The sequence below is a fragment of the Peromyscus leucopus genome, chromosome 5, assembly GCF_004664715.2.
Source record: "Peromyscus leucopus breed LL Stock chromosome 5, UCI_PerLeu_2.1, whole genome shotgun sequence".
In the NCBI taxonomy this organism is placed as follows: Eukaryota; Metazoa; Chordata; class Mammalia; order Rodentia; family Cricetidae; genus Peromyscus; species Peromyscus leucopus.
The window spans coordinates 71,846,126-71,866,020 of record NC_051067.1 but is presented as its reverse complement, the minus strand read 5'-3'; the positions used below and the strand labels follow the sequence as shown (position 1 = coordinate 71,866,020).

The 19,895-nt window shown below is 42.9% G+C and overlaps 1 protein-coding gene across 4 annotated transcripts in view; it reads right to left on the bottom strand.

The window, feature by feature from the left end:
* The window catches only part of Armc3 (armadillo repeat containing 3), an 87,455-nt gene that overhangs the window by 37,495 nt on the left and 30,065 nt on the right, over positions 1-19,895 (bottom strand). For all 4 annotated transcript variants that reach the window (XM_037205997.1, XM_037205998.1, XM_037205996.1 and 1 more), the window contains exons 9-10: positions 6,063-6,215; positions 5,861-5,966 (exon numbers count right to left, since the gene is read on the bottom strand). In XM_037205997.1, the coding sequence (XP_037061892.1) occupies positions 5,861-5,966; positions 6,063-6,215 (259 nt within the window). The remainder of the gene's footprint in view (positions 1-5,860; positions 5,967-6,062; positions 6,216-19,895) is intronic.

Below are 19,895 nucleotides of genomic sequence, written 5' to 3'. Positions count from 1 at the left end.
AAATGTAGGTAGCATAATTAGTTTCTACACAATTTTATTACCTCAAATACACAAACAACTTACATTTACATAGGCAAACTATGCCCATTTTACTGTTTATTAAAATAACCATTATGTCTCTTTACTTGATCCCAACGAGTTATTAACCAGAACTCAATATAGGAAGAGATAAATATCTTTACTAAAATACTAATGAATTTTGTCAAATTGAAGTTTAAAAAGGGGGGGCAGGCAGACCTGTCTTCCAATGCCCATCATATCATTTTTATCTATGACTATGTTTTTAAACATTGGCTTAACTGTCAAACTTTTAAAAATCACCCATATACAACAGAAACTTATTAAACAAGCTTTATAACACACAAATCGATAGAATATCTATAGTGAGAGACTAGAAAAACATGTGCTTGCTTTCCTTCTAGTTAAGTAATTAAAGTATACTTCTGATGCTACTATCACTGTTTGCAAGTTTAAAATAAACTGTGTAATTGTGCTAGTGAGAAATCCAGCCATGAGTCCAGTTCAAGTTGGATCTAGCAAGTTAGTAACAACTGCTGGAGTGAAGCCACAGGAAATACCTCTTCTCAGTTTGTGTCTTCATATAATGTTATATTCTCATCCTTCCCCGTGTGTGTGTGTGTGTGTGTGTGTGTGTGTGTGTGTGTGTGTGTGTGTAAGATCTAAACCCATACTCTCTTTTGGCAATGCAATCCCAGGTATAGGCCGCCCAGAAGGAAAAGGGGGGGGTAGCTTAATTTGATTTAGATTTACTATTGGTCAATAGTCTAGTAATATTTTCCTTTCAGTACAATACCCACTTTCTCTAGAAAGCTATTCCTGGGAGCCAGATCGGCTAAAGACTAGGGAATGCAGTCAGGAGAGTAACTATTCTGAGTTTTAAAGGGACCATGACTTTTCCCTTTTAATATGCTAATAGTTGTGTCTAAAAAAACATGATTTTAAAAAGTAGTTATGATTTCTTTATCTTTGAAAACAAATCACATGAAACACTACAAAACAAGCAAATGTCTTGAAATTTTTATATAAAACAAAGATTACTTCTAGTTTCAAACTCCCATTTATTAGTAGTGTTCCACTTAATCTTTTACAAAAAGGAAGACCAAAAAGAAGTTCAACTATAGTCTTAAACTATTCTTTATTTTTTCTTTTTAGGTGCTTTTTAACTATACACCCACCCACATCCCAATATCAAAGCCCGTGCCTGACTCGTCTTGGTGGTGTACATTTCTAAGATAACATCTTGTATTTTGTTTCCACGGCTTCTGGTTATAGAAACCCCAGGCTCTTCTGTTAAAGAACTGGGGGCTGGCTGCTGCTGGCTGCCTCTTCCGATGTTCTCCAACAATCCTCTGGCGCCATTTCTCCCGGCTCACTGTCTTCGCCCTCATTAAAAGCCACTGCTGCTCCACGTTTGGACATTTCCTTAGGCTTCCTTGACCCAGGTCTGACGGAGATAGCTGATGTCTTCTTCAGAACTGCCACGGCAAATACACACTCGGAGATCTTGGAAGGATTTTCTGGAGATAGGCAGATCGCTCCTCAACCCCCACTGGAACTCGCCCTCCCTTGGCGAAAGAAATATTTTTCAGCGGGTTTTCTCTTCTTCAGGTCCTCCGGCATTTCCGGTTTACTGAGGCTCCCAGGCTTCTCCTATCCAGTTTTCCCAGCCGCCATTTCCCCATCACACAGAACTTCCCATTTTTCACTTTGGGTTCATTTCATTTCCTTTTTTTTTTTTTAAATCTCTTGCCTCCTCTCCCACCCCCACTCTATCTATCTGTGGGACAGTGATGTTCTAGATGCTCAGAATGTGTCAATGAATAAAGAGAGAAAGGCTGCTCCCTCCAAGGACTATAAATAGCAGGCAAGCCCACAGATGAGCCACACGAGATGGGAGGCAGCAAGCAAGCGAAGGAGAGCGGGCAGTGTCCAGCAGTGTTTCAACACTAGCGATGGTAAACTGCTTTCCCAAGGCGATTTGAACAGGGACTGACTTGACCTTCTAGAAAAACATTCTAGGCAAGAGGAGTGTCAGTTCAAAATGCTCCAGGCAAAATACTTCTGGAACTGGAAAGAACTTCTAGAACATATTTCATGGCTTATTTTACTCTTTGTAAAAGAGTTGCTTTCTTCAACAATGATAATTTGTAAGTGTGTTAATGCAGTAAGCTACAGTCTCATTTACGAGAACTTGGCAGGTGGGCTAGAAAGGGCCTCTGAGAAATTGGAGCATGTACTTGAGAAACACACCCTTGAGAAAGTCCTTTATGGCTTTCATATAAAACTGGATAAGGCTAGTTACCTGGCACCCAGGCTTCTGACTCACAGAATGGCAGGGATTTCAAGGGAATTTTGGCAGGGAGGAAGTCAGCTAGACAGGTCCATGCAGAGACTGGAGATGAACAAACGCAATCTTCCAACAAAGGGCCCAGGGAATCCTTGGAATCCCCAGGAAGCCATTCCCCCAGAATCCACACTCAGTGAGGGCTGGGGGGGGGCCCACACCCCGCCCCCTAAGGGTCCTTGGAAACAGCCCTGCTGAGAACTTCACAGTCACAGATTCAACCTGGCTCCCACCTTCCCCACCCCTCTCCCCCTCCCCCCTCCACCCACCATGGCCTCAGTAGCAGGGTAAACAGTCAGAAGGTGAGAACGGGAACAGTTTAGAATCAAACTCAAGCAGTTTCATTCAAACCATTTGAAGTGTTATTCTGTGAAGAAATAAAGTTTGGAAGGCCCAGAAAGCTTGAGTGTCCATGAAGCCACATTCACAGAGACCACCTAACAGACAGCACCCCTGTGCTGACTAAAACACCTTGACCCTGAAAGCCTTCCACAAAGGGGCCTGGATGGGCTTGGTACTTGCTGATGCTGCTGAGAGAGCCTCCCATCTACACATCATTGTTACAGGTGAATGTATTTTCATGTGAGGAACAAGACACTTGGTAGCCTGAGATCAGATATATTAGATGAGAAATTAATTTATAGATAGGTTATAAAAATTCCATTTTTAGATCATAAAAATTTGAATTAGAAATTCATTTTAGGTACATGAAGATGTTGACTGTAGGAGACCAGACACCCCCAAGGCACACCCACAGTATTTATGGCCACTACGGCGCATCGTTACAAAGTAACGATGTAAGTAGGTTAGAAATGAGTAGGTGTTCCAGCACCTGGATTGAGCGCTGGCTGGCGTTGCCTCCCTCCCTCACTGTGAGCCACAGAAAGCCATTAGAGAAACTCAAACTCAGCCGCCCCAGCAGCGGCGGCTCATGCTGGGAGTCTTGGTGAAATAGCTTGCTTCCAAAAAGGGGATTCTGTGGACCCCAGGAAAGCCAGGTTTATGCTAACTGATGTTTAAATACAGTCAGAGGAGAAAACATTTTCCATTAAAAATAACCAATCGCATTTACTTCTGTTGGATTTGACTTTATAATCGTTGAGTTATTAGCATTCTAGAAGGATCTCCAAGTTGGCCTGGCTGGCTTCCCTGTTTTTGGTTGACTGTAAGATCTTTTCTGACTCCAGTTTTCAGCATCTGCTACAAATATACCAAGACTGCCTCATTCTAAAAAATATTTACTTCAGGGTTGGAGAGTTGGCTCAGCAGTTAAGAGCACTTGTTACTCTTGCAGAGGATGGTGGTGTGATTCCCAGCACCCACACCTTGGCTCACAACCAGCAACAACTCCAGTCTCAGGGGATCCAAGACCCTCTTTTGACCTTTGAGGGTACCGGTCATGAATGTGGCTATGCACACATATATGCAGGCAAAACACTCATACATCTATAATGATAAATATATCAACTAAAAAAAAATTTGCTTTCAAAAATACTTTTAGCTAAAAAAAAAAAAAAAAAAAAAAAAAAACTATACAGATATACAGATCTCTCTCAAAGAACACTAGTAAACCCCTTACCAAATACAATCGAGAAAAGGTCGACGGTGGAGGGCACTCCTGATAGGTGAGGAAACTCTGGCCTCAGATTAAATTACACAGATGAAGTGGGATGTAGTAAACAAGTCCCTGAGAGGACTAACTGCCTCCTAACTCCTTCGGGTTTACACCGAGCTGTGAAATCACAGAAGCCAGACTCATACATATCAAGGCATGCATATATACTCTGGAGGCCTGTTAAAAGTATTTTAGATGATACTTAAATCCAAGTGGACGACAGAGAGATTTTAATGGTGCTGATAAAACTTCCTGAAATGGTAGGGCTGCTGTCTTCAGATTATTGCTTCCTGTGGCAGAGGCATCCTGAAGGCCAGCACGTGGGCCGAGAGAGACAGCCCTGGCTTGGGAAGTGAGTTCCACTGCCTCTGATGGAGGAGCACCCTTGGTTTGGATGCCTCTGCTGCCAGGCTTTCGGGGCATAGATTTTAGTCACTCCACTAACAGCTAAGGAAATGCTTGCACTTGAGTAGAGAAAGAGGAAGAACAGTAAGGAAAAGACTACGTGAGGGAAGAGGAGGATATTCTTCAGTTAGACAGGGCAATTTGAGCCAGAACATCACATACATGAAAGGATAAGAAACCGCTGTTAGTTGTGTACTAAGTAAGATGCATGGAGGGGAAAGGGTTAATTTTATTTATGAAAGCTGAGCCCAGGAGATTCCTGTCTTGCAAGGCTGTGTTACCTTCTGTGGCGAAAGGAGCATGGCCTTTGGAGTCTGACAGACATGGGTTCAAGTCTCCAGCTCAGCTATTGACACATGGGTGAACCCTGGAAAGTCAGCTGAGATTTCAGAGTCTTGGTCTCATTAGAGATGGACTATGTAGATAACTAATTTAAAAAATAATTACAAAACACATTCCACAGTTTTCCTAGTTGGGAGGAATCTCCACACACCCCCACCCCACCCTCACCCCTTCGTATCCAATGCCTTTAGTTCACTTTTTATCCACTCTCATTTTCTCTAATGTCTTTAAACTCTTTCAAATTTAGCTATTGCTTTTAATAATGTCAAAAATATTTCTAGCATTGCTTGCTTTCATTTGCATAAGAACTGAAAGGTAGAAGAGTTTCCAGGAGAGGCTGGGGAGATGGTTGCCTTGGTAAAGCCACGAACATGGGGTCCTGAGTGTGGATCCCAGCCTCTATGAAAAGTGCCAGGCATGGTTGCACACGCCTGTGATCCCAGTGCTGGGGGAAAAAAAAGGCAAGGAAGATCCCTGGAGTTCACTGGCTTTCTTATCTTGCTGGATTGGTAAGCTTCAGATTCAGTGGGAGACTGTCTCCAAAAAAAAAAAAAAAATACAGGTAATTTGGGCTTGAGAGATGGTCAGTGGTTAAGAACAGTGGCTGTTCTTCCAAAGGATCCAGGCTTGATTTCCAGCACCTAAATGGCTGCTCACAAGTGTCTGTAACTCCAGTTCTAGGGGATCCAGTTCCCTCTTCTGTCCTCTGTGGGCACTGGGTACACACATGGTCCACAGATACACAAGCAGACAAAATACTGATATGCATAAAATAGTAAAAATTGAATAAAACCAAGTGGAAAGTGATCGAGAATGATACCTGGACTCTATATGCATCTGTACATATGGGCATGTAAACAAACACACACACACACACACACACACACACACACACACACACACACACCACAGAGGAGCAGTACACACACAAAGACTTAACTGGCCAACTGGGTATATAATGGTTCAGAGTTTCTCACCAAAATTCAGTATTGGGAAATAGGCCAATCAGATAACTACTTTCATAAGAGACCCTGGAGAATAACAAAAGTCAGATTACCTAAAAAATAAGAATCAACTTAAGCCAAAATGTCACCGTCAGGATGCACTGGACCCAGTGACGTCTCTGCACTTACTTGGCATTTGCGGTGCTGTTGGTGGTCAGGTTTGCCAGGGCCAGGGCGGCTGCCTCCCTCACCTCCTCATTGTCACTTTTGAGCAACTGAACTATCTGGGGGATCCCTACAGAGAAGCGAGTGCAAACCGTGAGTTCAAACCCTCCGCCACAGCCCAGAGCAGCACAGTGACTTCAAAAATGGCAGACTCCAGTTTGCTCACCTTGGGTGTTGAAGAAATCTTTGCTGCTGGAGTTCTCGCTCATGGCTGAAATAGCTTGGGAAGCAGCAATCTTGGTTCCGTCGTTGTCGGATCCCAGGAGGGTCACCAGGCATTTTTCAACCTCTTGTTCGTGGAAAACTTTTCTATTTTCAGCTTTCATAAACCAAAAGGAAAAGCAAGTCAGAACTTTTCTGGTAAAAACTGTATTGCTATTTACCACTTGATAGAAATGTAGGCCATTTGCTAACTTTAATGTTCAAGCCTGGGCTAAACAGAATGTGTACCTAGTTAACCTTCAGAACACAGCCAGGACACAAAGGGACGATGTGTGCCACATTCATTCGGTATGCATCCATCTGCTGTGTGTCAGTACTGTTGTAGGGAGCATTGTGTGGTAAGATGTTCACATCCAGAATTCGTAAGCACTTAACACGCGTCATGAGCTGACTCAGCTTTCAGTGTTCACACAGGCTCCCTCCGCCGCTCACCCCCGCCCCCTACTAATCACAGAAGCCCAAGTACCTGATATTATTTTAAATATACAATATACTATTAAGACTGCCTACAGTGTGCAGACCAGAGAACTGGATACTCAAGACTCCAAGAGAAGAGTAGAGGGAGGAGGAAGGAGAAATGAGTAGTAATGTATGGTACTGCCTCTCCTCTCTGTCTATCAAAACCTTCAAGTATTCCCCCCCAAAATAATTGTACATGCTCAAATAGCAAAGGGTACAGAAATCACATAGACATAATACAAAACAATGTTAGAATAATTTTGCTTTTGAAAACACTTATGATTCTATGTCCACATCATAACCACCCCCTTATAGAATATTAAATTTCAGCAGGGCGGCGGCGGTGGAGCACGCCTTTAATCCCAGCACTCGGGAGGCAGAGCCAGGTGGATCTCTGTGAGTTTGAGGCCAGCCTGGGCTACCAAGTGAGTTCCAGGAAAGGCACAAAGCTACACAGAGAAACCCTGTCTTGAAAAAGAAAAAAAAAATTCAAACCAATTGTGTGTGAGTGTGTGTGTGTTTGATATATTGTGCCCCTCAATAAACTTATTTGGGGGGTCAGAGAACAGAACGGTCACTATATTAAACATAGGGTTAGGCAGTGGTAGCACACGCCTTTAATCCTAGCATTCTGTAGGCAGAGATCCATCCAGATCTCTATGAGTTCAAGGCCACACTGAAACAGAGCCAGGCATGGTGACACACCTTTAATCCCAGAACTTGAGATCTCATGACTTGCTTGGGAAAGACACACACACACACACACACACACACACACACACACACACACACACGCCTTTAATCCCAGGAAATGATGGTAGGAAGAAGAAAGGTATATAAGGTGTAAGGACCAGGAACTAGAGCCTGTTAAATGTTTAGGCTTTTGAACAGGTCAGCTGAGATTCATTCAGATAAGGATTCAGAGGCTTCCAATTTGAGGAAACAGGATCAGCTGAGAAGTTATCAAGGCGAGGTTAGCTGTGGCTTGTTCTGCTTCTCTGATCTTCCAGAATTTACCCCAATATCTGCCTCCAGGTTTGTTTTTATTAATAAGGCCTTTTAAGATTCATATTACATGTGTGTGTCGTGCCGGAGGCTGAACCTTAAGACCCTGGACCCACTAAGCAAGTTATCTGCCATGGAGGCTTCCCCAACCTGAAATCCAAAGTGATTTTTGTTTGTCTCTGTCCTTTAAACTTTTTTTTTTTCTCTTGTCCTAGGTTTTTTTTTTTTTTAATACATAAAATCTCATAGCATACTGAAGGAAGAATCTTGCCAATCTAAATTAGAACCTCAAACCAGAAGATTAAATTTAGAATACTAAGGTTATTTCTGTGTTCTGCTCATTCTAAAATGTACAGAATTTCATGTTCTATTTCATTCTACATTTTACTACCATAAAAGTCTGAAAAACATGTTAAAAACTGGGGTCGACGGCTCCAGAGGTTGCCGAGGGAAGAAACAGCTGAGAAATAATTCCTTGCGAAGTTACATTTGGTTTCTTTAAAATACTTGGCTGTAGGTTTGATTCTCCATCGTCTTTGCAAAGCCGGAGAAACGCACTCTTGACAAAGTCGGTTCTCACGGCCAGTGGACAAGGCTGTATGGCTCTGAGGTCTGAGAACATTACCGTAAGGAAGGATCTGCTACCCCAGACACTGATAATACTTTAGATTACAATCTGCACGACATGGAAATAATTAATTACTTAGACGTGTTTTAATTTTTTTTCCCAGAAATATTTTCAGAAACAAACACTAATGGGGTCTCCGTTGGAAAGTCCAGATCGGCTTTCTCCTGCTCTCTAACCATGATCTCCCATGCTCTCTCTCCATTGCAGCAGTATCCGGTCATGTCCGCAAAGACTTCCTGGCCTTGGCTCAGCCATCCCCAGAGGAGATCCCAAGCAGCGGGCCTTAGGCAGGTAACCAATCAGGAGCCGCATCCTGGGAGCCCATCAATCCTGTCTTTCTTCCACCAACAGGCTTCCGGCTGGTCAGAACGGCGGTATCTCATTAAAAAGCTTCAGTTAATAACATTGAAAGTATGTGGCTTCTATGATATTTTTAAATGCATGAAGTCATTATTAGTTTAAAAAAATACAGACGATTTTTCCAGAGACTGACCACATTAAAAAAAAAAAATGGCTTAGTTGTATCATTAAGCTTTCCCTGATGGCTCTGAATCAAATCATAAACAGAACACTCAGCATGGATTCTATCAGGAAAATCTGACAAGATACAGTAGTAATTAATGTGAAAAGATCAACTTTTGAGCACATAATTGTTGCACTCAGAAATTCAGTATATATGTAAAAACTGGAAAGATTAAAAAAATAATTTAAGTAAATACTTTGGGCAATTAGATTTTTACAAAATAATTTAAATAAACACTGCGGGCAATTAGCTTCTCAACCCTGCTGGGAATATTCTCAAAATCCAGCTGTGCTCACCAAACCTCAAAAGTGCTGACTGCAGTGTGGCTATAGTAGATTTAAAAGATGAATTAACATATTAACCAAGTACTTTCACCAAATCTCTATGCCAAGAAGTATTTGTGCTTTAATTATGCAGATAATAAAGACTCTAGACCGTTACATTACTAATAGAGTAATGCCCTTTGAAAATAACACTCAGTGTGCTGACATAAAGCAGGGTAAGTGAGGCTGGGAGCCAAAACCAAACTCGCCCGTAATGCTTGTCCTTGCCCAGTCTCAGGAGGGGCCATCGCCCTACCTTTGCTGCTCCTGAGATATGAGCAGCAGCCCATAAAAAACGTCGGCAATTAACACCTTCCCACCCTCCGACTGCAGCCAGGTCAAAGGCATGCTGACCCTGCTTCCCACAGTGGGAAACGCCAGTCAAAACTTTAAAAATGAGTGTTACTTGTTTACATGTCTCAACTTTTTCTCAAACAATGAAAACACACACACTTATCTAAAAAAATATTGTAATGAAAGAAGATAAAGCACAGCCACATTTTAAATTAATATTCATAGTAGCTTTGTTCTTACTAACAGAATAAGGACAAATATCTGTCCAAACTTACTAATGGCACTTTCTAGCTAGGGAAAAATGTAAACTTCTACCAAATTATTTACTTTCAACGCAGAAATACTAGGAGATAACTTTGTTAATCTTTGTTATGTTTGAGGGTTCACCAGTGTAACAGAAATAATAATGCATGTCTAATGAATCTGACAGATGGAAGTCAGGACTGTCCACAAATTAATATGAAAAACAGACAAGAAATATTGGTAGGGTGTGGGAAGAGAGTGGTCTATTGTTAGGCACACAGGGAGAGGTGACTTGGGGTTGTGGACAAGTAGACAGAATTAATACCCCAACAAGAAGGAAATAACCCAGCAAGAGAGGAAGGCACCACCCAATCCTCTAGCAGAGGCCCAGGAAGGTTGACCCTGGCCCACCACTTGCTTAGATCGAACAGTTCTGTCAACAAACAAGCAGAGATTGTAACAGCCCATGCTTTGCAACAGAAAGTGTGAATGTTTATAAAATGATCTCTTTCTCTAGACTTTGAGAACGAAGAGTGAAGGTTTCAGGTCAGATATCTCCTAGTCTGAGAAAGTCAAACCACCTAGGTGCCTATTAGATTTGAAGAATCACTTGACAAAGGTTTCCAGTGTCCCTGTTGTCATTAAAGGCAGAGTTGATTCAGGGAGAACATGCCAGAAAGGATAAAGGAAAGTTACCAGCCAAATCAAATAAGTAGAACTGTCAATATATAACTTTAGAGCTGGCAGAATAGCTCAGCTATCGAGCGCCAGCCTAGCATGTTGAAGAGACTGGTTTGGTCCCCAGAACTGAGAGAGAAAGAGAGAGAGAGAGAGATAGAGAGAGAGAGAGAGAGAGAGAGAGAGAGAGAGAGAGAGAGAGAGAGAGAGAGACTCATTTTTTTAAAGACAAACAGTCTTAAGAGTTGAGACCAGAAAGGCAGATGCTGACGGAGTTGCAATGTACAAGAGTACTCCACTGAGTGACGTTAGAGTAGACGGAAATCCCACCCATTCAGAAATGAACATTCTGCTGGGCGGTGGAGGTTGATTCTCATTCCAATGCTTGCCTAGTATCCCATTATAGCAAGATCAGATTGTTTGAGTTTATGCATAGGTTTTAAAATTTATCCTAATAGAGATCTATAGAGGTCTTGTGCAGGAAACTGGAAATATGTTTAAAGCAGAATGGGCTCTACCCACTTAAATCACCCAAAAGCACATTTGTCAAAAGTCTCAGAGTTAGGATGATGGTCCGCAGGGTAAAGTGGTTGCCACACAAGCCTAAGGACCTGAGTTCAGATTCCCCAGAGCACAGAGAAAGATCAGATGCCGTGACACAGGTCTCTGTAGTCCCCACTTGGAGGCTATAATCTGGGAGACAGAGACAGCTTCAGACAGTCCATGATATCTTTGAGATTACGTGCAGGATAGTGTCCATATTTAAATGTTGGCAAGCTTACTCTGATCAGATTCTCAAAGAAACTCAAGACTCCCCTAAAGCCTGAGTTTGGGCATAGTGCTTGCATGTGCTTGGAAGCCACAAGGCTTGGAAGCCATGCATGGAAGCCATAAGAAGCATCAGGCAGAGATTCAGCAGGCATGTCGGAATTAGAGACGGATTTAAGACTTGCAAGCAGAGAAGGACGCGGTGCAGACATTAGTCATAAGTGAGAGTTCTCTGGGAGATTTTAGAAGGAACGAGACAGGAGACCGGAAGACAAGCTCAGTATTGAAATGAATGAAATGCAAAGGGTTTTGGATTGACAACTGGGAGGAGAGCTAAGCGAGAGGCGTTCTAGAAATGGCAAGGAAGACGAGTGTAAGAAGGGGGTGACCATCAACAGTGGGTGCCCCACAGAGTTAGAGCTTTAAGAACAAGGAAAATGTTTGTTTAAAGGATAGTTAGTATTTTATGCCATGTTCATGTCAAATTCTACAAGGCTGCTTTGCGATCAGTGGGTTTAGCAATGGCGAGAAGCTGAGGAGGTGGAGTTATTTTAAAATTAGCTTGTCTGTCAGAGAGGTTGACTAAGAAAAAAGAGAGAAGACGATCACGGGGCGAGAGCAGAAAAACTTCTATAAATTGCTCCCGATCAAAATCATGCACCTCCGCCTGGCTAGCACAGGCACCGGAAGAATACAGAACAGGGATGGTGTGGTGCTGCCTTACAAGAACACCCCTGCCACCATCCAAACCTGGACCAAAGGCTTCCCCTGACATCTCAGCTGATGGGGAAGACAGCCAAAGGCGCTGTGAGAGCCTCCTCTGCCAGCTACACCCAGGCCAAGGCAGGGCAGCCTGCGGTCCACAGGGACATTGCAGCTCTACCATGGCATAACAGAAACGGAAGAGAAAGGACAGAGGTGCTTTAAAGGCAGTAATTACTTCTCGGGGAACAAAGGTTATGCAAAGCAAAGACAAGAACACAAAATTCAATAGAATATTTACTGCATTAGGGGAAACACCAGCACGGAGAGTGTGGGAAGGGAAACAAAGACCTGTTTTGAGTAACTTCCAATTTATTACTTTCTCCTAATTAAAGAAATATTTGTATTTGATGTGGATAAGTGTCCTGACTGCACATAAATCTATGCATGTGTGCATTCCTGGTGCCTTTGGAGGCCAGAAGACACTGGATCTCTGGGACTGGAGTTACAGACTGTTGTGAGCCACTGATGTGTGTTCTGGGAACTGATCCCGGGCCCTCTGCAAGGGCAGCAAGTGCTCTTAACTGCTGAGCCACCTCTCTAGCCCAAGACCTTTTAAATTTAACGAAAAGAAGCTTTTGCCCAAATTAAGATGAAACAAATACATAAAATAAGAAAAGTTAAGCAGGGCTCAGACTGGGATTCTACAAAAAACAAGACTCAAGGAGAATTAAGGAGAAATGTTATCCAATATTTCTGGACCCAGGTGAATTTTCAAACACATTCCAAGACAGCAAGCACATCCACAGGTAAGGACTCAAAAACACACAACTAGGTTGCAGAGACCGCTTGGAGGGGTCAATCCCCAGGTCCCACATGGGGGGACTCTAACAAGCTGTCCTTCAAACTCACACACATTCACACGCTCCCCAATAAACATACTGCCATAAATAAAAAAATAGCACTCTTGGTTATCTAAAAAATTAATTTTTTAACTGAAAAATATACCCTGATTAATTTGAGAAACAAATGAAAAACAAAATACAAAAAGAAGCCAGTATTAGCAGGGCAAACTGATTGTGTATGCCGAGATAGACTGTATTTGCCTGGAAATCTAGACTAGAAACATAGATACAATGTAATGTCACAGTAAAGAGGTTCTTTAAAAAGAGAGACTCATAGCTATTTGGTGAAGGGACTCATACATAACCATTCCTTTACACACACACACACACACACACACACACACACACACACACACACGCACGCACGCACACACACACACACACATATACACACACACACAGAGACTTGCCTGTAGTTATATCACTATAACTCTAAAAATTTAAAGATCTATTTTTTAAAAGCATAGAAGATAAAGTATGGAAAACAAAGAAGTCAGAAATGAGTCCGAATACAGAAGTTCATAAAGAACTCTAACTCTGCAACTTTACATCGCTCTCAGTGGCTTTCAATGGCGGTAACTTCCCTGCTGTGGGCTGCTCGAGGTTCCTGTGCGTTCCCTTTACCCGCCTGCACCTTATCTAAACTGTCTCAAGGTTAAGGAGTGTTTTGTTCTGTTGTTTCCACAAACCACTTTTGATACTATATAATGATCCTGATGCCAACTTGGAACTTAAAGCAGAAGTGCACAATTGAGAACTTTTTAATGATTGTGATTAGAAGTGAATGTAAATCAAAGTCATTTAACATTATGCTAGGAAAGCAACAGACACAATACAGCAAGAAGCTTCTAACATACACTTCCTCTGTGATGGGCCATCTAGAATATCTAGAAGGTGACAATATAAACACCCGATCTGACATCCTCCAGGAAATGAACTGCTGTCTACTCAAGGATACCCATCCACTCCCCACTCCCAGTGGCCATACTTGTCTTCTGGACTGGTGCCTTGCATGCAGCAGGCATCCAGCAAGGGCTGGTTCACTCACAAGCAGAGTCTAGAGTTGACTAGACCACGTGTATACATTGACAACATTCTAGAAAATGCCACCCTAATCTCAAAGCAAAACTTGAATTTTAAAAACTGCAAATCGAAACTTTTTAAAAAAAAAAAACCTACAAATAAAAACAAATATTACAGTTGAAAATGAAAGATTTTTGAACTCCTGTGCTGACTCAGAAAGAGGTTCCGGGATCACTGAAGGTCAGGCTCCCCAGGTCTGACCCATGAGCCCATGTGGTTAAGACTGACTGAAACATTTGCTTCCTAAGACTGAAATTAAAAATCACCCTAAGCCAGACCTATCTTTATATTATAGAAAGTGTCAGTGCCTCTTTTTAAAAATGAACTTCATGATATTCACGTACACACTTCAAAGGGGGGGACATCTTACAATCATGAGAAAGTCCTGAAGATGTAAGAATGCTTACAGGATGGCCTGGGGACAGGATGCAGGCGGAAGAGTCTGGAAGGAGGACTGCTGAGTAAGAAAGTCCTGGTTAAAGGAAAGATACAGTGACAGAGGCAGAGGCAAAGTCAATACAGATTTAGTCATTAGATCCTAAAATTAAGACTGAGGAGACACGACTTGAAGCTGAAGCGTAGTTATTTTAGAACTAACATAAGGAAGTAGAATCAGAAGACATTAAGTGCCACAAAGAGCTCCAAGACTAGATGCCTGAATTATTTTGTGTTACAAAGGAAAAAAAAAATGGATTCCAACAAATGATGCTGGGAAATTGGCTATATGCCTACAGAAGTGAGAAGTTAGATACTTCCTTAAATTACATGCAAAAAATAGCTCAAAGTAGGCCAGGAACCAAATGATAAGAGCTGAAGACATGAAACCCTTAGAGTGGAGAGGGCCTGCATGACAATGGATTGGATAAAACACACTTGGACATGATGCTGCAAATAGATGAACTGAGCTATATCAAAACGAAAAACATACATGCATCAAAAACCACAATCATCAGAGTAAAAAGGCAACCACACAATGGGAAAGAATGTTGGCTGATCACAGGTAAGGGGTTGGTGCCCACGACACATGAAGAATCCCTACAGCAAAGCGAAGGTGGCCCTGAGAACCCAGAGTCCTGGGAGTCGGAGGAAAAGGACCACAAGTTTACGGCCTGATTGGTCTACAGGGTGAGTTCAAGTTCAGTCTGGGCACCTTGTGAGACCCTTGTCTAAAAATAAAAAGTAAGAAATGGGTCTCAGAAGACAGTTCAGTCACAAGGACCTGAGTTTGATCCCCCAGAATCCAGGTTAAAAATAAACTAAGCAGTGTTGACTCATGCTTATTATCCCAGCCCTGGGAAAATGGAGGCATGTGGATCCCCTGAGCAAGCCAGTCCGTCAGCCTAGGCTACTTGGTAGGTTCCAGGCCAGTGAGAGACCTTGCCTAGCAACAAGAATAGCAAAAGAAAAAGGTGGACAGTGCCTGAGGGAACACCCAAGGCTGTTTCCTGACCTTCACATACATGCATTCATACCTGTACACACACACAAATGACTACGACGTTTCTCTGAAAATTATACACATGTGATTAATAAGAGGGTGAAGAAGTTAGTTAACATTGCTCATTATTAGGGAAATATAAATAAAAACAACTATGAGATGCCTTTGTGTGCCTAGTAGGACAGTTACCATAAAAAAAAAAAAAGCTATCAAGTTTTGGCCAGCACATGGAGAAACTGGAACCCTGGGCATTGTTCATGGGAATGAAAAAAAAAAGTGCAGCTGTTAGAGAAAACAACATAGAAGCCCCTCAAAAGATTAGAAAATAGAATTAGCATGTGCGTTAGCAAGCCTTCCTGGTACATACCACAAGAAGTGAAAGCAGAGAGTCAAAGAAATATTTGTTTATGCACGTTCATAGCAGCTGTGTTCACAATGGCTCACAGGGAAAAAGCAGCTCAACTGTCCATCCGTGCTTGAATGGGAAATCAAAACATGGCATAAACAAAGAAGTGTTATTCAGCCTTAAAAACAAGGAAATCTTGACATACGCTATTATAGGAATGGGCATTATGAGGACAGCATGCCAAGTGCCACACAGCCACAGAGGGACAAATTCTGTACCATCCTAAGAGCATGAAGTGATTCACTACAGCAGTCAGATCTGTAAGGACAAAGTCGAAGGGTGGTTGGCAGAGGGAAGTGAATAGATAGCCATGTGAATCATTCAGGGTGATGTTCTGCATGTGGAAAGGGCCCAGGAAGAGGAATGTTTTTAATGCCGCTGAACTGCGCACCTAACAGTGGGCACTTGTAGCTGAAGTTTTCCTGATCCTGCCTGGCCCATGGTCAGGACGAATCTCTCCTACTCGTGTCCCCCAAGTAAACACAGACAGCCTTATATTATTTATAAACTGTATGGCCATGGCAGGCTTCTTGCTATCTGTTCTTACATCTTAAATTAACCCATTTCTATTCATCTATGAGTTGCCACATGACTTGTGGCTTACTGGTATCTTACATCATGCTTCTCCTTGTGGCGGTTGGCAGTGTCTCTCTGCCTCAGCCTTCCACTTCACAGAATTCTCTTCTTTGTCCCGCCTATACTTCCTGCCTGGCTACTGGCCAATCAGCGTTTTATTTATCAATCAATCATAGCAACATATATTCACAGCATACAGGACATCTCACAGCAGGCACTCATTTTTTTTTTTCTTCAACCCTGCACCTCTTCTGAGTTCCCATTTCAGGAGTTGCATCATATTATTCTCAGTTGTCCAAGTCAGATACCTGGTCTCACTCACCCACCTCAGCCATGCAATTATTCCGTAAATGCATACAGAGCCTCTCTGTGGGGCAAGAATGGGGCTGGTGGTTCTACTGGCATAGTGCCTTGAGTCTGTGCTTACCACATCTGTGTCATGGCACCATGTATCTGTATGCATGTATGTATGTATGTGTGTACGTATGTACGCATGTATGTATGTATGTATGTATGTATGTATCTATCTATCTATCTATCTATCTATCTATCTATCTATCTATCTGTCTGTCATTCTACCTTCTCTGTAATCACTTCAAATCATGTTAAAATCAGACACAAGATTTGTGTGAGTATATTTGTGGTATACGAATATGTGTGCACATACAAGGAATGCACATGCCTATACCTATATGTTTAGAAGCCAGAGGTCAACAGTGGATATCTTCCTCTATTGTTCTCCAAGTTATTTTTGAGACCAGGCCTCTCATTGAACTTGGAGCTCACCAATTTGGCTAGACTGTCTGGCTGGCAAGTTCCAGGACCCTACTGCCCCACCTTCCAGTGTTGGGATTGCAGGTGTAATCTATGTGGGTGTTGGGACCCAAACTCAGGTCCTCAAGCTTGCACAACAACCATGTTAATCCATTGATCCCTCCTAAGACTTTTGATGATTTGTTTTTATACACATACATTTGTCAGGAGGGTGGTATATGCTTTTTAATATATATTTTATTTTTAACTGGCATACAATAATTATATAGTAATTATACAGAGTCCCATGAGGTGTTTCAGTACATGTATACAATGAGTAATAAACTAGTCAGGGTGTCTGGAATCTCAGACACCTATCATTTCTTGAGTAAGGGACACTAAAAATGTTCTCTATAGACTGTTTTGAAATGACTATTGTCATGCAGTTTAACCCCCTGTGCTGCAGGACATCAGAAGAGCTGTCTCCATTAACCCTTCCCTCTCCACCCCAGACTTATTGTAGACTCTGGTAACACTGTTCTGGTCTCTTGTACTGTGGAATCAATTTTGCAGCTTCTACATGTGAGAAAGCATGTTATTTGTATTTCTGTCAGGGTACTTTCTGTGTGTGTGTGTGTGTGTGTGTGTGTGTGTGTGTGTGTGTGTGTGTGCGTGTTGCTGGGCTTCATGCATGCTAAGCCAGCATCTTACCTCTCAGCTAGACCTCTAAGTCCTCCCAGGTAATCATCTTACCTCACCCAGATCACTATAGTAACCTCCTCCTGGTCCTCTGTGTTGGGTGATACATCCTTCCAATCTCTTCTCAACCTCACAGTGAGAGTGCTCAAGTGCAATGTTCCCTTCTCACTTTGTCTCTTCAGTGGCTCTTCCTTCATGTGAGGTATCTTGATTTACAACAATTTCTCGTTGCTTCTCTAGCCTTGACCAGCATTCTCAATGTTCTGCTGCATTCCATTCATTAGGCATTCTGCAAATTTTCAGCTCTGGAACTTTCTACACTCTTCCAGCCTTCACACACTTTTCCTTTCAGTGAACATCCCACCCAGATCTTCTTTGCCCAGGAAGCTTTCACTATCAATTCCACATCTGAACGTGTAAAGCTCTTATTGGAACCCAAGACTTCTCTACCCTGAGTCTTCGTGCAGTTGTCTTCCACAGTGATCCTGTGTTTGCACCAGCATGATTGGCACATCTTTGTGAGTGCCTGCTTGCTTGCCTGTCTCAGTTTGTGTAAAGAAAACTACGAATGGAGAGATGAATGGACAGGTTTCAGGTGCTGCTCTGCCCTCATGGCTACGCAGGTGGGTCGCCACAGTGGTAGTATCAGGTCGAATACTGAGCCTAGTACTCCGGGCATACTGCCTGTTGCCCCGCCCATGCTCTGTCACGTGATTGATCACTGTCAGGTCCAAAAGAAACTCAGGACAAGTATCTATCCCTGATGTCTACTGACATACCAAATCACATGCTGGCCTTCAGGCTCTCTCAACACCACAAATACCTGTCACAGACAGTCCATGCCGCTACCCTGACTCTTCCCAGCTCTTCTCACCCTGCCCCCTATCTCTCCTAAGCTTCTCCAACACATGGGCTTCCCTTCCCCCAGCTTTTTGTTGCTATACAACCTTGCCGTTTTGGCCATGCACTCTCTCTTTTGTCTTCCTCTCTCACACTCCCCTTCTCTCTCTCCTCTCCCGGCCGGCCCAGTCCACTCCGCTGGCTATGGTCAGTGTGCTACTTTCTTTCACTGCTTCCAGATGCCTCTGGCTGTACTCTCCCTCGTATCTACAATAAGAACCTCCCCCTCAACCAGATCTTCAAGCAGCCATGCCCTCACTTTATATGACCTCCACGAAACTCACCACACAAGTTGGGGCCACCACACATCTAGAAAGACCCGGTCACACCAGACCTCACAGAAGATGTGCAAAGCACGTTGGGTGTGACAGTGTTTGTGTGACCATCACACCACTCTGTGGGCCTCACCTCACCAAGAATCCTGGAAGGGAATGAAAACAAAACTGGCCCAGTGTGACAACATCTAAGCTCCTCTGGGGAGAACCGGGATAAACCAACATTTACCTGTTTGGTCTCCGGCAGTCCATGTATCTAGAAATGAGCTCAGGCTAGACTACACAGGATTCCTGGCAGTTAGATAAAAGCCAGCCTCCCCCAGGAACTTGTGAAACAGGTTTTCCTTCCCCAAAAGGAGTCATTTCCCCCACCTCTGGCAGAAGGGACATACGGCTCCACTAAAGTACTGGTGGTCACAAATCGAAGCCCATGCTGGTCTCCCGGCTCCTACAGTCTCTACTCACAAGTACTTGTTAGACACTTCAAAGCCGCCAGGATAGCACCCTGACCCTTCTCACTTACACCCTGGCCCCCCCTGCAGCTAAGCTCACTCTTCCTTCTATTCTCTCTTGCTATCGTACACTTTCCACTATTCTCTCTCGCAGATAACTCTGGCCATGTCCAGTTCGCTTTCTTTTCCCTCTGTTCTGCGCTCTTCCAGACACCTCTGATGTTCTCCCCGATTCCCAGTAACAACCTTCCCGTAACAGAGAGGTCATTCCAGAAGTTTCTTTACTGAATCCCCTCACATGTTTCCAATATTTTTTTTAAAAAATCTTAATTTTACAGCCTATCTTTAGACTTTGTGTCGACACTGCAACTCATGAAGGCCCACTGTGCCGACTGTCTACCACACAGTGAGCTTGTGTTTGCTGCATTGAAGTTGAGACTTTAGGAAATCCAGTATGGGCTGAAAAATGTTCTCCGCTGTGTATCCACAGACATATATACAGATGTGAGTATGTATGTTTAGAATGTAAATCACAGAAACAGTCAAAGCTGCCATCATTTCTAAGAGTAGTGATGCAGAAGGACTAAAATAAGTTCCCATCTTTTATTTACAAAATTCCCCTTATATACATAAATTAAGGCTGTCATTGCATCTTCAGTGCTTGGGA